Here is a 21,198-nt window from a genome sequence, read left to right as displayed (position 1 = left end):
TAATCAATATAAATTATAATTGTAGGAAACAAAGTACGTATTTTACCAAGGATTTTAATTCGACCGATGAGAAATTCCAGAAATTTTAGAAGAATCAACTGACAAACGATCGGTGATCAAAATGCTTAGGTACGCTACGATTCTCCTTGTTTATTTTAATTAAATCTTGTCGATTTTCGATTATTTTAATTGTCTGCATTTCAATTTTATGGTGTTCAAGTCATAATCATAATTTGCCCTAATTTGATTCTATATCTATAACATTTTGTATTCCGTAATTGTAATTTAGTTGCTTAAAATTAATTTTGATTTTACTGCTATTACTAATTTACTATATGTAGCTGCATTGTTAAATGAAATTGAGGATTAGTTATTAGACCCTGTCGATGTCTGTTTAAATTTGATTAATTTGATTCTTAATAAATATGCTGAATATTAATATGATCGAATTTTAGTTTTGATTTAGTGTGAGGGAGAGTATTAAGGATACGAAGTTTGTAAAGAATTATGATTCGTTCGGTCCGGGAAATTGTTTAGAAATTAGAAGTTTTTGTGGATTTGTAAACCTAAAGAAGTGTAGAGTTTAAAGATTTTCTGTCATTTGTGTGGATTTTGTAAGGAAAAGAAGCTTATATATCCTTCCATCCCGAAATGATTTTGTAAGGAAAAGAAGCTTATATATCCTTCCATCCCGAAATGCTATTCGCACTCGAAATAGGTATGTTGATTGATGGTTAAATATAGAGTGAAATATTGAAATTGATGTTTAATTATAGAGTGATGAATTGGAAGTGTGTAAACTGGGAGGATGGAAGTTTCGAGTTCTTTTTTGGTACCGGTAAAATGGAATGTGTTGATTACAATTTGTGAAACGGGGTGGGGGGGGGGGGGAGGAGAGAGAGAAGTTTAAGTGGAATGAAGGTTCGAGTGATGAAGTTATGTATTTTTGTGGCAGAATGTATATGATGCAATGGCAGGAGCATTCCTCTTTATCAATCCTTCCTCCCCTTTGATGTTTAGTGATTACACTGATTTGCTTTAACCTCTAGGACAATGGCCAATCACTTCCTAGTTCCTACCATAGAAAATAGGAAAGCTTAGGAAGTGGTACCCGGATGTTAGAGGAAATTTTGTTTAGGTGTCACTTTGTCATAGGCTGCACCTTGCAACCGTAATGATGTGTTCGTTTATAATAATGATCAATTAAGACTTCTGATATTGGCTCATGCTTGTATTTATAACTCTTACACACAAATTGGTAAACTACATTATATGTTTTGTGCAAAAGAGGTAGTTTGGGCGCATGGCTATCTTACAAGGAGAAAGTTGATTGGCTGTTGTTGGGCAAGGATGGTACTTAATAAAGACAAAGGAGAAGGTTACACTGGCAAATTTAGAGTTTTAAAAATCAATTTTTTAGAGACAGTAGTGAGGCGCTAATCAAATCATTGAATATAATGAATCTCGAGTTGGTTTGTTTGCAACTTTATTATATAAGGCAATTATTGTCACATGAATATGAAGCTATGTACTTTGCATCGTCTGGATATTACAAATTTGTGAATGCTATGTCTATGATTATTGATTAATGATTATATGCATTTAGTGTACCCTTTTTTTTGGTTTGCTTTTGATACATGGTACTTGCATAGTTGCTTCACTCTGGAATGAGAAGCAACTAAATTACAATTATGGAGAATGGGTTAGATTAAGCTTTTATTCAATTTCCCCTGGAAGAATGAGCATTCCTAGTAAGTTAAGAATGCACATCCTCTCATTACAGTTCAGGCACTTGTGAGCTTGTTATGATTTTGTCATAGTAGGAATTGTTTTGTGAAATTGTGATGTTTGATGATCAACATGTTTCAGGACATTTGTCTTGGTTGTTGCATCAGGAACATTCTATGTGTACAGTGTAACAACCTAAGCCTTACTAGTTACTACTCAGTTGTTAATCTTTAACCCATTAACTGTGCACTTATGGAGCTATAGCCAATCAGAAGAGGAATGTTAGAAATTAGTTTAGAACTCAGAGTTTGCTGGAGATTTAAGACCTAACATTTACTGTGACCGCTCTAACAAAATCAACATTCTTTCACTGATGAATTTACATGTCATTCCATTGTTTATATTTAATTCTCTCTTTTTCTCCCTATATTTTGAATGGTGAGGAATGCTGATTTCAGAGATGTCCCACCACAATACCAATGTAACTTATGATTTTGCATGAGGGGGAGGGGGTGTGCTGTTCAAATCTGAATTTACACTCATCTTAAATAATAACATTATCAGGCTGTGAAAAGGGCTTAAAAAGGCATGGAAATCAGGTATATGAAAAACTCTGTTGCTGATGGTGGCTTTCTTTCCAGGACTATGACTCTGTGAGTTGAGGTTCTAAGTTTCTCTGTGCTACATAATTGGAGGTATAGAGCTGAATGGCTATCGATTGAGGTTGTTATTATGCTTGAAAAGAAAGAGATAACTGAATCTTTAGTGAATATGAAGCTAAGTAACAGTTCCAATCCCTCATTATAGTTGCAGTTTTTGTCTCATGCAGTTTGCTTGCTTAAAGGTCTATTTCTGCCTGGCTGATCCTAGCTCTTTGCATTGACTTTATGCCAAAAAGAGGGTGTTTTTTTCAGAGTGTGTTGAATATTGATTGATGGTGTGACTGTAGGTTCTCTAGGTATACGGCATTAGGTCATGCTAACCTGTTACTGAGAGTTTGTGGGTGTAGTAGTGTACTGGATTCTCTATCTTTGGAAGGAAGGAGTCTTTACGTGTGTGTCATTTTAGTAACTACACTTTTAGGACTGTAGACTGTGGGATCTAGAGTTTATGTATCAGGATTCAGGAGTGTCCGACATAGCCTGTCTATCGTGCTGTTGATTTATGGATATACTGACTGCCAAGGATGGCTAATTTTGCTGCTTTGTTGTTTATGTAAATGCATTATGGATATAAATATTTTCGTGATCGCATTGAAGAAGTTTTTTTTATTTGACAACCTGTTATAGATTGGATACACAGGAAAACAAGAGATTTGGAGAAGGATTGTATTTGATGAACTTAAATACGAAATAAAAAAAATAGAGCATACAATCCCAGCTTAATTGGCTGCCATGCTCACACTAAGAATAAGCAAAAAAAAAAAAAAACCTTCTGATCAATATTCATTATACGCCCCCACCCCCCCCCCCCCCAAAAAAAAAAGAGAAACTCATCTATTGATGGACTAACTCCCCTCTTCTTGTTGCTCAAGCTACCTCCAACTGAATCATAATAAATATCCCAGTTGCACCCTTCTTCTATGCCCAATGCATTACAGGCTTACACAATCCCACAAAAACATTGTCTTCTGTTGATTGCAATGAAGAAGTCTAATTTTAGACAGAGCTGCTTCTTGTACCTGACAAGCTGACATTTCAATGATTTCAATTAGAGGAAGGGACTTTTTATTTTTTATTTTTTATAAATTGGGATAACTAAAGATTTTAATTTCTGAGCAAGTGAGCAGTTAGAGGATATCTGATAACAAATGTTATTTAGGTTAGAATGTGGCTCATGACCTGTTGTCTATACTCTAATCTTATTTTCTCATGGGGTTCAGACTTTTTTGATGGTTCAGGAACTATGGAGATCAAGCTAGAGATCGCTAATCTTTATTGCTTTTGTATTTTCAAAATCTGAGAAACATGAAGCAGGACTTGTCAAATTATTTTAGTCACAATATTTGAAGAGATAGTATGATGATGCTAACTGGATTCCTACTTTTCTGAGTGATTTTTGTTGATTAGGCTCGAAGCAGATATTCCCATAATATCTAGCATTCTAGCTTACGTTTATTTTGAAGGGATATGTATGATGTCTATTTTACTTTATAAGCTTACCATGGGGGTGACAACTACAACATTATCAGAGCTATAAGCTCAATGATAGAGTTGGCTACATGAACCAAAATTTTATAGCTGTCAACCAAGATACTCTCCCTCCATGCCCTTCTATCTAGTGCTATACTGCTATGTGTTCCTGTACGCCCAATTCTTTCATATTGCTCCTAACTCGCTCTACCCAAGTCATATATGGCTGGTTATTGGAGATGAAGTTTTTAAGATATGTTTCTTAAACATTTGTTGATCAAGGAACTTATTTTATCTCAAGAATGTATGGCGTTATACACTTATATCTTAACAACAACTTATTCACGTGTATTGTTTGAATATGGATACACTTATTTTATAAACTTATTTTATACAACGTTATACACTTATTTTATCTCGAATATGTATGACGTTATTCTTTTATTAACTGCTATAAGCTGTAACTGCACCATGAATTGTTTGAAAGAGCCAAGAGGCTTATTATTTTAAGATAAACTATCATAAACATCCCTCAATGGATAGCCTGTCGTGCTCAATTGTTAATGAGAACTTTTCTATTCATTTTTTTTTCCTAACGGTGAGACAGCTTAGATCAGTTAATAAGACAATTTCAATAGTGACGTTTTCTTCAAATGAAAAAAGATATGGGCCAGGCTTAGAGCAATAGTTACCTCAGAAGAGGGTTTTGCTACTATATATAAAGAATGATTGACTTTCAGCTTCCTGTTTTGTATTGAATAGTTGATTAGGATTTATAAAGTGCATGCATATAGTTACATTTTTGCTTTCATAATGAAGTCAGGATCTTTTAGTCTTTATCTATATGTTTTGAAACTTTTGTGGGCTATTTGCTTGTGGCCAAAAAGGAAATGCTTTATTTGTAGATAAGTTTTGGTAAGTTGCCGTTTTAGGCATCCCAATAGGCTTATTCATCTTGATTGATGCTGAGGGGCCAAAAGAGTTTTCTCATTTGTTTGCTGAGCTAGTGAACAGTAACTTGTCTTATATTCAGCATGCTTTCTTAAAAGTATTTGGAATAAGTTCCATTAACAATGACATTTATTTATTTTTAAAGCAAGGGCAATAGTAGGGATGCAGATCTTGCATCTAAGAGTTTGTGTGAATGACTCACAGGAAGTAGAAATGAACCTAGCCTATGTATGTTGAGTTAGCCGGCCTGTTTAGAATTGTAGGGAAGCTGTTGGTCCTTGACTCTGTATTATAGACTGGATAAATAATGTGAAGGTATTAAACTATGAATGTGATTTTCAGAGTTGAGTGAATGCCCTGATTTTATCTGCCTGCATGTTGCCTCTGGGTTTTCAGTGGGCATAAAAATGTTTGGTGAAGGAAGTTAATTATGCCATTTAGCTGTATAATAAAGCTGTTTGAGCTTATTCTCTGGGTGTTGGCCGAGCTTTAAGCCTTTATCCACTGAACCAAATTCTTAATTTCATGTAGAATGTTGGTTACAGTGGTATGCTCCAATATTCAATTCCTCATAATTTTATGTACGTTCCAATGTAATCAATTGATTTTTGGTCCTATTTATAGAAAGAGTCTTTCTTATAAGGTGAATTCTTGTCTTTTCCTAGTCTCTACTCTAGTTTTATGCTTGCTGGCTGTGTTCGTTTTGGTGAAGATTGAGAAATAATGCTCAAGAGTGCCAATGAACCCAAAGGTTTAAACCAGCCTTAGTACTCACAGAAGTTTGTTTTTATGAATTCTCTGGCATGAGGTGCCTAAACCTAAAAGCCTTATCCCTTGTTATTGTTCTTGTTGAGTCAGGAAATGGATTACAAGTACAAAGAAAATTAAGGAATTGGGGACACCTTGGGAGAAGGAAGTAGAAATAACTTAAGAAAGCATGTTTTCAAAATGAATGCATGAGTACTGGAAATTTATTTGTATTGCTACATGGTTTCTGTTTTTGCAACTCTGGTTAATATTCTTTCATGTTAATGATCTGTGCTATCATTTTCCAGTCTTTCATTGGCCTTCTATCTTTTCTCTATGTAGTTGCTGCACCTGTACCCAAATTCCCAAAGGCGTAACTGATTCTGATGCAATTTTACAGGAACCCTATGCTAAGTCTACCGAAATTCAGATGTATGTTATAAATGAGTAAAGAGACGTCATCTGGAGCTTTCTAACCCAATTATGAGGAACATATCTAGTTATGACGTGTATATGTTTAGGCAGTAAATTCTTCTGACACTAGGAACCGGAAGATTTTCTAGCTTTGATTTAGGCACGGCATAGATCCTTTAAACTTCGTATGTCTTTGTGAACCAAACTAAACTATTTTCGTATTGGGCTGCACCAATTTTGTTTTACATAACTTTGTGGGCAAACAAGTTCATCACTTTTCAACAGCTTCAATTGCCTGTTATACTTTTCAACAGCTTCAACTCTGGGGATGAGATGAAGAATTTTATGCTTATGCTTCTGGTTGCAGAATCATGAGTCATTGCCTAGGATGTTTGATATCTGGGATTGTTTGGTTTGGTGTTAAATTGTAAATATGAATTTGACTAATATTCTCCCAATCCTCTTATTAATTGGAGTGTTTTCTTGTATGAAGCATCTCACCTTCATCAAATAGCTCCGAAGTAGAATGAGTAGCAAATATTATGTCGCACACTGAGTAATTATGTGACGGGGGTTATGGCGTTGGTGAACCATGTGATAACACCCATTTATCAGATAGAAATATGGCATTGGTCACATGAGAGAGAGATTCCCTTTAAATTGCTAGCAACTGGCAAGCAAAGAAGACGACAAATGAAATGTGCATCTGATTTCAAGATCAAGAAGCCATATAGGATATTTTCTTGTTGTTTAGTTGAGTTTTGACACTCTCTTAGAAAACTTTTGGGCAAATTATTGTATAGTATTATCAGATAACATGACAATCCTGGGTGAAGCAAAAAAGTATTGGCACATTTGTTTATAAAAGAAGACTTGGGGACCTGTTAAGGTATTACTATATTAATTCTAAGTTTGTTTAAACAATTATATTTGTTCTGGTTGGTAGTTGAAATGTCTGTTAGAACTGTTGCTGCTGTTCCAATATTTGCTGCTCTGCACTGGAGTTCATAATGCTTTGCTTGTTCATGTTTGGTATTATACTGTAATGATTGGGTCTAAAGGAGATACCCCTATATATAATTTTTTAACCAATATGAGTAATATCATATGCTTGGCCACGCGTACGTGCAGAGATCATGCATTTTTTTATTGTATATTTGTAACTAGTTAATTATGCTTTTTTTAATAGTCTAATGTTTTTTTCAGTTGTTTACAGCTAATCATGGTGATATTGACATGGAAACATCTTGTACAATGCTGTGATCTTAATGGAAGTAAGTTTCAAGCACTAAGGTTTCTTATGCATTAGTTCACTGATAAAAATCCAAAGTCTTATTTTTTATTTTATAGAAAAGATAATTCATTTTGGAATAAATTAGCAGCTACTACCAGCCCCTCTGAGATTGGTGCTGCTATACAGATTAAAAAACAGGTGACAGCCAATCATAGGAAGAGAATTAGAAAAGCCCGACAAAGTGGCTTAAATTAAGGTTAGACAAAGCCAGTTAAATTGCTTTGGCCATAGGTTACCAAAGGAGACAATGTTTCTTAAAGTATTAAGATTTAAGCGGAAAGGTCATCTATAGCCATGGATTTAAGGGATTTACTAGGGATTTGTGGATGTGTCCAATTTGGTAAATGAGCTGGTGAGCTGGATAGCTCCGAGATGAATGTACGATATTTTGAATTTTTTTTTTTTTTTTTAAATCAAGGGCTGTTTTGTCTTTTAATTGTTTTTTAACAATATGATCTCTTTTGTTTTTGCAGGAGCCACAAGAAGTGTTTGTTTGCTTCTGGGCTTTCAAGTAACATAAGAGGTTACATTCCTGTTCCTAACATTTAATGTATGCGTGTTTTTGGTGGACTCGGTTAAACATCTTATTTCCTGCACAAATACTCAAAGGAAAACTCAAAAGCAAGTTTTAGGCTTTTGTCTTTTTAGGAATGTCAGTTGTATTGAGACGTTTGATTTGGGATTCGGCAGAGGGACTGGTGGAACAAGATTTCAAACAGATTATATATTAGAAGCCATCTACTGTCCCAGTACTAATAACTAAAGTACAACAGGTTAAAGGATCCCTGATGAGTTGATGCCTTTTATATAAACTGTTGGTGATGGATTTGGTGGGCTAGTTAAATAGAGTGAATTTAAAATGCAGAGTTTCATACATGAATAACATGATGCTAAACACGAATGTGAGGCAATAATAGATTGAGCAGTTACCAATGTAAGAAGATAAAGGAAACAAATAACTTCTAAATGCTATTAGTTGGGTTTCGTAGAAGTGATTTGTGGTTGAAAGGAAATTATTTAAATTGGATGATGTTAATGTTTACTTTGCCAAGTTCATTGCATGAGTATACCTACTGTCATGTCAGAAGAATAAGAAGGTGCTTTGGTTAGAAGATTAGGATAGTGCTTTGGCGTTTGGAATCCAGCTGAAAGCTGGCATATGCTAAGATCTTGGTTGATGTTTTAGCTTAGGTTGCATGACATTTAATGTTAAATCATCTGAAAAGATATTGGCAAACAAAGGGATAAGAACTAAGAAGATACTGCTGAATTTTTTTTTTGACACACTTCAACGTTGATGGCTTGTGTAGATTTGTCATAGGTTGATGTCTTTGATAGTGCCTCTTTAGTATAGCAGCAACTGTTTTTAACACTACTCAGTAACTTTTTTCTCCCGAATATGTAGTTTACTTGATTCTTTATTAGCTGTGTAGATCAAGGCTACAGAGATGTTTGCCTTTTTTTTATAAAGACATGTAACTAAACAGCAGAAGCAAACAGGCATATACTATTACCACTTACCAGTAATTGTTAATGATAACTTAATGGTCACTCATACAGTGTCTCAGTGATACAGAAAGTTCAGAAGATGCACGTTTCTTGCTTAATCGACGTTCATTATTACATCCTTAAAAATGGTAGACCATTGTAGGCTAGGTGTTAAGATAAAGATGTATGAAGCTAGGATTTGGGTTAAGAAATTAAATAAGTAGGTATTAGGAGCTAATTAGGCATGATGCTTCTATTTCATTAAATGTATAAAAATTTCACAATCTCTTTACAAGTAGGACAGAGAGTAGATCTCCTAGCCACATGCCTTTTGGGGACCATCAATTAGTAATCAGTTCTAACAGCTTCGAAGGACAATAGAATAATCAATAAAGAAGAAACCTCGTGGTCCCATGAGGGCATATAGTTGGTAGATTTGGCTATCTTGCCAGGTAATGTTAAGTTCACTGTGGAAACAGAAAGATGGAAGAACTGGATGATTGAAGTCATTTATATTGAGCTTCCTCCATTTGGTCTCAATGGGTAATGTTTGTTGATTGCAGATTCACTGGGTAGTACCTCCTTTGATGGGTCTGTATGGATATTGAGTCAGCTCTAGGCTGTAGTTTGCAGTACAAGGGCCATATAAACTGGTATACTGCAGTTAGAGTTGCTGGGTGGTCCTTAGCAACGCATTATTACGAGCAACGGAAATGGGATACAATATAGAGAGAAAGAGTGCAAACTCATTGCTTAGGTCGGATGTGGGGTGTAAATGTATGGGTTTGGGTAATTCGTAGGTCAGTTAATGAGGTTGAAAAATCATGTTCAATTGTTCATAACCCAATTTTTTTTATATCTTGGCTTTTAGCTTGCGCAATCTGTTGGTCCTGCTTTTTAATTACTGTCTGTTTAGAAGACCTATCAAGGTTGTTATGATTTTTGCAGCTATGAATATATGCAAATTTCTACATATAAACTTGTGACTGTGAATGCAATATGAACATGCACTTTAAGATAAGCTAATTAATGAGTCATTAATTATATTAATTATAAAATGAAACATTGATCGACTTAATGTCATTCTAGTGATTGTTAACACCTCAAGACAAATATGAGAAAGAAAACTGTCTAAAAGTCACGTTAACTACAAGTCAAATGATTATAACATACATATGTGACACTCTCTGTCTTTTACAAACAGGTTACTCCTAAAGTACTGACCAAAAAGGTCTTCATCTAATTCTGGTTGTTAATTTGTCATGTTTCCCTTCAGCTCAATGGCATTCAATGATTTGATATTAGCTGACTGAAGAATTTGCAGGTTGTTTAGGTTTGGATAATTTTGGATTACAAGTTAGAAAATGATGTCCCTATCTCAAAATTCAGCTCGATATTCAATCGGATCAATTTTAGACATGTAGAATACTGTGCGTTCACATCGGTATGCTCCAGATTGCTCCTTGCTAGAAGGTAATCATCTATTCATCTACATGCTTGATGTAATATATGATTAAAATGCTTTAAAAGTAGGGAAAGGTGTTCCAGCTTTTGAAAGAAACTCCATACTTTTATAGTGTAACTGTTTCTTTGCTTTATCTCTTCATCGGCTTAAGCGAATTAAGTATGGCATGGTTGTATTAAAAGCTCCACTCTCCGGCATACACCATGGGTATTTCCACTGTTAAATCGGTATATGTGCTTATCTAGTGCATTATTATACTTAACATACTGTAGTTCCAACTAATAATAAGCAAGGGGGACAAATAACACTTTGCTGTTTTGAAGCTCCAGATCATTGTCTTGAATTGTACAATATGGGAACCCTGGAATTTTTGCTCCAAATTTTGGGGTCTCGTTTAACTAGCTGAACCTACCCCTTTGTATTGTGCTCTGTGTCATTTTGTTTATTTACTGCTCATTTATCAATATATGCATATTGATTACTGTAATTCCTTTTGTTTATTTATGCTTTATGTCGAAATTGTTATTTTATCTTTCAAGAAATTCTTTCCTGTTTGTTATTGATGTTGATTCTAAACCTGGCAATTACTGAATGTTACTGATAATTGTCATGCCTTGGAATCATAGTACTTGTATTTTTTACTTTCTTTGTGTTACAACTTTCTGATTAACTTACATGTTGTCCTCGAATCACTTATATGCTCATGTATCCCGACTTAATATATGACTCTGATCTTTAGTCCGATTCTTATTAATCCCAATTCAGGATCTTCACTGGAATTCTTCAGGTATACAATGATCAGTTAAAATACTTTGCAGTCAGAAGACTACTATTCAATGCAGTAGTTGCATCACGTCTACTGGAATAGCTTGAAAGGTAATTGGTTGCACCACATATATGACATCCTTATGTACACATACGCGTGGTTGATAGAACATTTTGCTGATGATACCCTCTATTTCTGGATTATCTTTCTTAATACCTTGCCAAATTTTGTCTGTGGTTCACGTTGATAATTCCCTGAATAGTACTTAAATTATCAGTTTAAATATGAATAATGTGACATCATGTGCTCTTTTGACTAACTGAATTCCTTAATATTACTATATTTTCAGACATTATCAGATAACAATAGCTGTGCCTCCTCTTTTGTCATCCATCCTAACAATAAAAATGTGAAACCTACTTTCTTTCTCATGAAATTAATATTTATATACCAATGTTTCATGCTTTTACTAAGATTCATGCCCCTTGCATACATTTTGAAGACACCAATTTGCAACCCCTTGCTCATTGTAAAGTCAATACCTATTTTTTTCCCTGTAGGTTTTGAAGCATCCGAGTTGTTTTCGACGTCGCGTTCCGAAAACAGTATTTGATGATGATTAGTCGCTACCCACACACCCCCTTCATCCCCCTCAAATAATTTTCCTGTGCTTATATTTAATTGCATCTTGTTAATAATTTTAATGACAAGCTTAAATTAGTTTATCTGATCATCTGGCATGATAAGCTGTCCTCATTACTGATGTTCCCCTTTGTGTGCAGTTAGGCTTTCCGCGTTGTTGATATCAGCTTCTTCCTAGTTCCTACTACTGTACTACTGTCTACATTATTATTATTTGTCAATTCTATTATTCCTTTGCCTTGACAGCGATGTATTATTGTGACATTCTAATGTATGTCACCATGATAATAAGCGTTGACATTTTTACTATTTTTTTGGGGGAAATATCATTTCCTTTTAATAAATGGATTTTGAGAGTTGTGTTCAAATTTGTTTATCTTATTTGCTCTTCATGCACCTCATTGAAGTGCGCTGATGGAGATGAAATTTGATTTTGATACCTGTATCTATCCTTTTGAACTTTTTTTTTTACCTCAAGGCTTACTTCCATCGTCGCTTGGATTGAAGTGTTGCATTATCCTAAACGCTCACACCATAATTACTTATGAAATATGAACACTTTTTAAAATATTCTAAATTTATATGCATGAAAAGTGCCAAGTGCTCATCTAATGGAACAAAGATGTGCATAACATAAACATTTTGTTATATATTACAAGGTGTCAGTCAGGAGCAAATGTATACAAATATATACTTAATTACATTGAGTGACACAAGAAGCTAATTAAAAAAGAGAAAGTAGTCAGTCCTACAACTAATATTTTCACATAGGGTTAGTGTTTTGGCAAAAAAGTTAGCAAATCATCAAGACAACCAAAAAAAGGAATTAAGAAAATCAAAGAAAGGGAGTAAAAGGAGTAAAAGTTATTTTGTTGGGTTTTCTCTGTATGTAGGACATAAAATATGTAGGTTAGAGTCGGATCTAGGATCCTACAAGCTCCGAAATATAATCGGAGCTCCGAATTGAGGGTAAAGGAGCATCAAAACGGTGGGTGCATGCTTATAATTGGGTGATATCTCAAATGTGAACTTTTGCAAGATCATGGCTATAGCTAATTTGGCTTGTAACAATGCTAGGTTTTGCCCGATGCACTGGCGCCCCCCAAGGCCGAATGGCATGAAGGCGGTCGGGTGGGTGGCAGCCCGGGACACGCCTTGAGAGAAACGGGACGGGTTGAACTCCGATGCATCTGGGCCCCATATTGTGGTATCATGGTGAACGGATAATATTGGGACTAAGAGCTCGGTTTCTTCTTTAATGTTAATATCTCCGAGGTCTACTTGTGTTTTGGCTCGTCGAATTGTTGCTACTACTGGTGGATAGAGCCTTAAAACTTCAGATATGATCATTGATAGCTGCATGAATAAGAAAACATGTTATTCAATTGTACTTTGAGAGACAATAATTAAAGATATAATTAACACAAAATGCACATGAATTCTAAATTTCCTTGCCAAATTTGACATTTTACCGTAATAGAATTTTCTTTTGTCAAATAAATTAATTATTCACCAACTAATTAAATTCCTTAAAATGTAAGCCATACTAAAAATAATTTAAGACAATGGCCATTGAAGAATAATCGTGAGAGGCAGAAATCAAGTGTGCCATTTTTATTTATATTTTATTTTATTTTATTTTTTTGTAAAAAAGGCACACCTTAACTATTGACTTTTTTTAATAACAATATCATACAATATAACATACAAAGTACTTTATAAAATCAAAATTGTAACATCAGCTTCGCGAAGCTAAGAAATATACTTGGAATATCCAACCTATCCACAAAATAAATATCTTAATAAACTAATTATATTATAGGTGGAAAAAAATACTTGTATAAAAATTAGAGTTTAAATACTCTTTTACTAAATAAAATTACTATACTTTTAAATTTTTTGGTGACAAAAATACCAAATGACAAAGCACTAATAAGATTGTACTCTTATCTAATTAAGGACTGTCCTTTTTATTTTGTTTTAAGTACTTTTATTTAATTAAAAGTTTTTTTTTAAAATTAAAATTGAAAATTGGTTATACTATTAATTCCTCCTGGAATTAGACAAGAATATGCATGCGGACAAAAAGAAAAAGAGCAAATAAAATTAGTCGGAAGAAGAGCACTTTAAATTAGCACTACTTACCGTCTTTAGATTTGAAACATCATCTTTAGTTGGGATATCACGTGCTCCACACACCCTCATAACTTCCTCACGTGCCAATTGCTGCCATTGAGGGTGCATTGCTAAGAGTATACTTGTCCATATTAACAAATTTGAAGTTGTGTGTTTCCCAGCAAAAAAGAAACTCTTACACTCTTCTACTATATCATTATCTGTTATCTTTTTTTCACTTGTGTTTTCATTATTATTCATGCTTGCTTCTATTAAAATCTCCAATAAATCCCTATGACATTCCTCTCCTTCTCCTCCGTCTCCGACTCCGACTCCGACTCCTTCTTCCTCCTCCTGTCGTCTTAATAGACTCTCTTTCCTCTGACTAATCAATTTCATTAATGACGCCTCGATCTCCCTGTCTAGTTTCCACACCGTTCTGTTCCTCTTCGTTGGCAGGAATCTGCGACGAAATAAAAAGGACAACAGCAACAACAACAACAAAACGCGTCAATTCCCTTCCTATATTATATTATTATTAATAATAAAAATAGTTATTATTAAGCGTGCTTGGCTGGGAGTATATCAGTCTTGTACATTACAGTACTGCTGCTACTGTATGTATATACGTGTATACACCAGCAGCAGTAGCAGCAGTACTGTCGAGTACCAACAACGAACATTTTTAATTTACATACCTTTGGCCAGGGAAGAAGACCTTTTGGAAGGACTCGGCGGCGAAGACGATTTGCTTAGCTTGTAATTGGTAGATCTTCTTGCCATCATCATAGCTAGCTCCGAAAATAGTCCTTGTAATAACCTCTTCTGTCAAATTTTGAAACCATTCTGAGACTTCCAGTTCAACCTTGCCCGAATTCGAAATCAAGGACCACTTGTCCAACATATGGGCCACACTCTTTCCCATTATGGGTATCATCATCTGCTCAACATTTACCATTTTTAACCATAAGTTTATTACATTTTTATGGGTTGTAATAAATGTAAATATATATAGATATATCATGTGTACATGATATCTTTCTTGTTACAACTACTAAGATAAATAAATAACGTAGTCGTTTTAAATTAAAAAATATTCCGTACATTAGCACTTGTACAATCCAGAGTGTAACTTACTTTAAGGTTTTCGAGATGGAAGATGGGTGAAATGGTCTTGCGACGATGAGCCCATACGTCGCCTTTAAGAGATATGAGACCATGACCTTCAAGTTTTTTTACAAGAGGATGAGACTCGTATTTTTCGTAGAATTCTGCTTTGGTAGATAAAATCTCTCTTATTTGACCCGGATCCGCTATGGTTAGTCTTGGGGTCGGTCCAAACCATATAAGGTAAGTTGCACCTGTTGAAATTTTTTCAATAAAATGGTTAATTTTCATGACTTAAAACGAAATTATGGTGCAATTATCATTAATCATGTGAACTGTAATAATACTTTCTAATTAAGTTGTTTTAAAACATAGGAGAAAATTTATTACATGATCATGAATATTTGATGATAAAAAAACTAGTTAGGAAATTAGGAAACAAGAATTGAGGAGAGAGAAAGAGAATAATGTTATTATGAATTTATGATGAAAGTGAGAGGGTGGAAAGAAGACAGCTCAAAAACAGTTCCTATGTAGTACTTCCAAAACATGATCCATGAATTTTTTTTAAAATCAAATTAAATTAAAACACCCTTAAAATTTAACCCAATATGCATTGCTTAGAATTAATTAAAAAAAAATTGTATGAAAAATGGACAATTTTTTTGTATGCAAAGATGGGAACAAGGTGAAAAAGAAAGGAAATTGTAGAAAAAAGTTGGATGCAATAATATTTAGAATTTCATCATATTTTCAGATCACTCCCAACCTTTCAAATCAGAAGTAAAATCAATTTTTTGGCATCTTTTGAATCAAAAGAAAAGAAAGGTTTGTTTTCTTCCCTAGCCACCACTTGACATAAACATGACAAGCAAAACATGATCATACACACAAACACAAAATTCTTGCTTAGGGCGAGCAAGACATACAGATGCTTGCCAAAAAGTAAGGAGGTTCAGATGTATGCAACCTTACTAATTATTGGTATGAAACGTAAATTTATGAAATAAAAAGCGGGAATTACTTACCATAAAGTTTCTTCCAATGATGGTAGAAAGGAAGGACTCTAGGAAGAATATTATGAGAAAGAGTCATAGGTTGTGAAGAAGCTTTGAGCATCATTTCCACCAATTCTTTCATATTACCAATGAAGATATTATAAGGAGGCCCTTTAATTCCTTGATTTGAATAATGCTTTGCAACTTTTCTTGGTCTCCACCATAATTGTAACACTAATTTTGTTGCTATTGCTATTGTTACCAATACTACCACATTTACCCATATACCCTTCATCATCATATTCTTACCATCTTCTTGATCAAAATCCATTTTTTTCCTAGAGAGAGAAAGTAGAGAGAGAAAGTGGAGAAGAGAAAGAATGAAGGTAGGAAGAAGAAATGTTTTTCTGTTTGTTTTATATAGAGAAGGCTAAACGGGCCGCCATTAGAGTCAACTTGTGAGGGCAATTTTTGTAATTTATTTTATTTGTTAAAGATTTTTGATGAAAAGACTAAAATACCCCCATCGTCTTGTGGGGGGGTTATTGATAATTGCAAATTTTTCCATAAATTCAGCACATCTCTTTTGCTGCGTGTTAGTAATTTAATTTACACTTGGTTGCCATATGGCGATTTTTAAATTAATTATTATTCACATCGTATGAGATTTCTCCACCTTAATGACTGAAGAAAGTTGTACATAACATAATTAATGATTTTGATACCAACAATATTCATCTTTAGAAATTTATAACAAAATCAGGCGTGATTTCGTTTTTCGTTTTATTTAATACTATTGTTTGATCTTATTTTGTAACATTTATGTAGCTTCTTATTCCTTTTTTTTAATTTTTAATTTTTGAGTAGTAGCTTCTTATTCATATCTTCACTAATTGATATGACATTATTTTGTAATCTAAATTTTCTTTCTTGTTGCTATCCTAATTTTATGAGTTTTAAATATACTTCCTCCATCTAATTTCATAATCAAATATAACCTCCAATAATTAAAGATATGATATTAATTCACAAAGATATTTTTAACAATAATTGTTATTTACTACTCTCATGTATTACCATTATCAACACTAAATTTGATTATTTGTTAGTTACTCGAGTTGTCGAACCCTTGACTGAGGAACTGAAGTAATCCCAACCACACGGTGTGGCCAAGCACATAGAAAAATCCCCCTTAATACCATGTATCTGGTTAATTGAAGAGAATAAGGAATATATAATCAAATCTTTAATTTTTAAATATACTTCCTCCATCTAAATTGTTTTATAATCAAATATAACCTCCAATAATAATTAAAGATATGGTATTAATTCACAAAGATATTTTTTACAATAATTGTTATTTACTACCATGTATTACCATTACCAACACTGAATTTGATTAAGTAAATACCATGTCTCTGGTAATGAGATCAAAAATCATTATTAAGTAATATGAAGAGAATAAGGAATATAGAATCAAATCTTTAATTTTTAAATATACTTCCCCCATCTAAACTATTTCATAATAAATTATTATCTCCAGTAATTAAAGATATGATATTAATTCTTAAATATATTTTTAACAATAATTATTATTTATTACTCCCTCCGTTTCATAATGTTAGTCCCATATATTATTTTAGGCGTTTCAAAAAGATCTACCATATTGAATATATTCCATTTTAACTTAGTTTTTATTTCCTAGTTTATACATATTATATTCTGATTGGTTAAATTAATTGATTGTTGATTTATGACATGACTCTAAGTAAGGAAATTCCTCCCTTGAATTATGCAATTATGGCTGATGCTTTCCAAAAAAAAAAAATCAAAAAATTTAAATAAGGCAAATTAATTATGAACTGTTTTTGTACTTTAATGTTAGATTCCAAATATTCTTCTTTTCTTATTTTATGTGATTGATTCCATATGAGACTTTTATATAAAAACGGAGGGAGTACTATATTACAATTTATTTTTGATGCAACTATATTACCATTTATCAACATGAACATGGTTAAGTAAATACCATGTATATGGTAATGAGATCATAAATCATTATTATTAAGTAAATACTACACATTAGGTAATGAGATTATAAATCATAATGGAGTAATTATAGGAAATAAAAAATGTCATACTTTTTAAAGACAATTTTATTTTATTTTGGTGTTTAGAGAGCCACAAGAACAAGTGATTTGAAGAGAATCGATCCCAAAATTTCTTAGAACCGAAAGAGAAACTCTAACCACTTAAGCTATCCTTCACTCTCAAAAATAATTTTAAGATAGCTTAAATGAATTTGACTATTTATTTTAAACAAATAAAGTAATTCGGCCTTTCTTAATAGAATAACACACAAGTCATGACATATAGCAACATTTACCAAGGGAATGAAGAGAGAATAGCACACCACGTTTGTGCCTACATTCTCATGTCAACAAAGGTGTGGTATTAAGGAAAGGATGCTGACCAACTACCACGCAAGCACACATCAAAGGCATAATTGGAGGACACATAATAAGTAAATAATAAATACAAAATTGGAAAAATTATACAAGTAAAAGTATGTTCGTCATAAAATTTGTTGTAATGATCTAAAAGTTTAAAATAAGAGTCAGCCGTTTTATTCCATACATTAAAATATTATTATATACTTTTCCCGTTACTAATAATTGCATAATTTATTTGTTAATGATAATTTAATGTACTCATTTGATCATGTATATCCTTACTTTTACATTGTTAAAATTATAAAAGTTGATGCTTTGAAATTTAATATATTAAGACACTTTCATAGTTCCACTCAACAAGATATCACTTGATTATATTATTTTTTATATATCATTGATAATTTATGGTCAAAATTCTTAAAATTTGATCCAGAAAAGAGGCGTAATGCAATTTTTTGTAACAGAAAAGTAGCATAATTATGTATACTAGTATATGTGGAAACTATAGTTATGAATTGAAGAAAGTCATGATCACATGTTTTACCACCATTTGACCACATATGCATGAAAGGTATGTGTAAATCGTTTTTGTTGGTGAAGTGTATCTTTTTTTATTCTAATTTTGTTTGAAAGTTAGTAAATTATGAGAAGAAACCAAGAGAGATAGAAGTAAAAAGTGTTTGTTAGTCTTAAATGCAAGCTAATTAAGTTGCATAATCCTATGGGATGCGGTATCCAACTTTGATTTTGCATTTATGGCTTGTTTACTTCAATATGAAGATTTTCTTAATTTTATGAAATTTTGCAGTTTTAAAAAAAAAAAAAAAAAAAAAAAAAAAAAAAAAAATTAGTTTTTGGTATCGTGATATCTGTTAAAGAAAAATAATAATAATAATAATGTTAAATGTGAATGGATGGCCATTGAGGAGGTTATGATAAGAGTGGCATTAAGATGTCCATTTGTATATTCCTGGTAATTGGAATATATTATATTTATGGACAGTTTTAGTGAATGTTTCTAAAAGTATAGTCCCCTCCACCTTCCCCTAATGATGAAAGCGTACATGGCAGATTTGAGATGTGTTCAGCTTCTTCCCTTATTTTTAGTTCTTGTTCTTGGGAGCATGAAAAAATTTTTATCTGCTTTGTTTGCCTGTTACCATTCTAGCTTTCATGGACCGTCATATCCATAAGTGAAACCTTTTTTATTATGTCTTCCTTGAATACAATTCTCTAGTGGCTTAAATTTCTGCCCTTTTCCTACCAGTGGTTTCCCATGATTCTGCAAGCAAAGAATGCAAACGGAAGTTGGCTGAAGCATATGCATTGAACCGTCAGTCAAATGGTTCTGTCAGTGAAGATGATTTAGGCAAGTTGAGACGAAAATTAGAGGAAGATCAGCAGACACAGAAACCTGCTGCTAAAAAGCAAAAGCAGAAGTTAATTACGGATTAACAATAGTATCTTGATCCGTAGCTAGGCTGATGATCTTGATTAGTCTAGTAGTGCATATTTATTCTAACATCAAGTGAAAGTTTGTAGGAAATTATGTTATATGTAGGTCTTTCTTTTAATATACTCCGTAAATGTAAGTATTAAACCAGTTCCCATTCCTATGTAGGACTTTTAGAAGGTCAAAGACGATATAACATTTATTACGAAGTACTACATAAGGTTAATTTATACTCGTAACTTAGAACCATTAAACATGTAATATTTACTATGGAGTGCTACATAAGGTTAATTTACAACTCGAATAACCCCCCCCCCCCTTCTCTCTCTCATACTCCTAAGTGTTTTTATGTACTTTGGTTGACACCAACTTTTGTTTGCTTTGGTACCCTAATGAATCCAGTAACCTCAATAATTCTTGTTGGCAAATGGAGTTAGTATGTTTACCAAAAACTCTTTCTTTTAGAGGAATTTCATTCTTGGTCATTTGTAGAAAGATTCCCCGTCACTCACATGGTGCAATTTGCTACTTAATCCTCTTAAAACATCTATAACCACTTCAATCACAACTGGTATAACTTCCATAATCAAAATGGATAGTTCATTTAATCACTATATCTTTTGGTTACAAATTCACAATATTGATAATTTTTTTTTCAGAATATCAACTTGACAACTCGGATTGTACCATTGTATGAGCTTGTTGATGGAGGAGGAAAACTAAAAGTGATACCTATTATTCCCTCCGTTTCTAAATACTTGCAACACTTGTCTTTTTAATCGTTTTTACATACTTAGGATACTTCCTAACTTAGGATGAGATCACTTTATTACAGGAATTTCATTCTAGGTCATTTTATTGATTCCCTTTCCCTTTAACCCTAATTGTACTATTTTTTATTTTTTTTTATTTTTTTAGTTGTTTCTCTTTCTTACAAATTACTTCGTATTAAAAGTACCCCATTAACCCTACATGCATGTTAAAATATCACTTTTTATATACTATCCACTAGTTTTCCCTAAATTATTACTGAATATAAATGTTGTACAAGTATATAGGAATGAAAGGTGTACATTTTATAAAAAATGTCACATTATTGAAAGTCAATCTAATAATGTATATCTCGTGTATTAGCATGGCTGCACAGATAAAATACACTTTAGTTCATAATAATAATGTCATGAACCAAACTAAGCTTGGTTTAGTGAAAAAGATTGCACCTTCGAACCTTAAGATTGGGGGTTCAATCTCCACTAGAGACACTTTGAGAGTAGGAAACCCTTATCCTTCCCCCGATCAAGATCCAATAACGCCATGACGTTAATTAGACACACACTTGAATTTCATTACTCCAAAGAATTACTGGAGACGTACATTATACATCGTATTTATTACCACCTAACAAACTCACCATACAAATTCCGAAAGAATTGGAAAGTCTACTC

The 21,198-nt window shown here is 33.1% G+C and overlaps 1 protein-coding gene and 1 long non-coding RNA gene across 6 annotated transcripts; one reads left to right on the top strand and one right to left on the bottom strand.

Annotated features, from left to right (window-relative positions):
• Nucleotides 1-52: 52 nt before the first annotated feature.
• LOC110698695 lies at nucleotides 53-12,155 on the top strand. Of its 5 annotated transcripts, none has more exons than XR_002506767.1 (6): nucleotides 53-129; nucleotides 7,179-7,246; nucleotides 7,740-7,789; nucleotides 10,079-10,227; nucleotides 10,985-11,095; nucleotides 11,546-12,155. It is a non-coding gene; the product is annotated as an uncharacterized LOC110698695 (long non-coding RNA). The 5 variants fall into 5 exon arrangements; XR_002506766.1 differs by adding an exon at nucleotides 5,959-6,861 and having other exon boundaries at nucleotides 10,985-12,155; XR_002506768.1 differs by having other exon boundaries at nucleotides 11,007-12,155.
• A 97-nt stretch (nucleotides 12,156-12,252) lies between these two features.
• LOC110698693 (cytochrome P450 734A1-like) lies at nucleotides 12,253-16,223 on the bottom strand. The gene is made up of 5 exons (XM_021876196.1): nucleotides 15,878-16,223; nucleotides 14,880-15,103; nucleotides 14,441-14,682; nucleotides 13,773-14,205; nucleotides 12,253-12,983 (listed from the first exon to the last, which is right to left on the bottom strand). The coding sequence occupies exons 1-5, from the start codon at nucleotides 16,176-16,178 to the stop codon at nucleotides 12,558-12,560; spliced, it is 1,626 nt and encodes a 541-aa protein (XP_021731888.1). The 5' UTR covers nucleotides 16,179-16,223; the 3' UTR covers nucleotides 12,253-12,557.
• Between the last annotated feature and the right edge of the window lie 4,975 nt (nucleotides 16,224-21,198).

This window comes from Chenopodium quinoa, unplaced genomic scaffold (genome assembly GCF_001683475.1).
Source record: "Chenopodium quinoa cultivar QQ74 unplaced genomic scaffold, ASM168347v1, whole genome shotgun sequence".
NCBI lineage: Eukaryota > Viridiplantae > Streptophyta > Magnoliopsida > Caryophyllales > Amaranthaceae > Chenopodium > Chenopodium quinoa.
Note: the sequence above shows the minus strand (reverse complement) of the source record. Positions and strands in the feature narration are given on the sequence as shown.

Bases quoted from the DNA above. Each gene is read 5' to 3' on its own strand.
- LOC110698693 (XM_021876196.1), bottom strand. From the start codon at position 16,178: ATGGATTTTGATCAAGAAGATGGTAAGAATATGATGATGAAGGGTATA. The intron at 15,104-15,877 runs GTAAGTAATTCC...AAATTTCAACAG, and splicing joins TCATTGGAAGAAACTTTATG to GTGCAACTTACCTTATATGG. The intron at 14,683-14,879 runs GTAAGTTACACT...AATGTTGAGCAG, and splicing joins TCCATCTCGAAAACCTTAAA to ATGATGATACCCATAATGGG.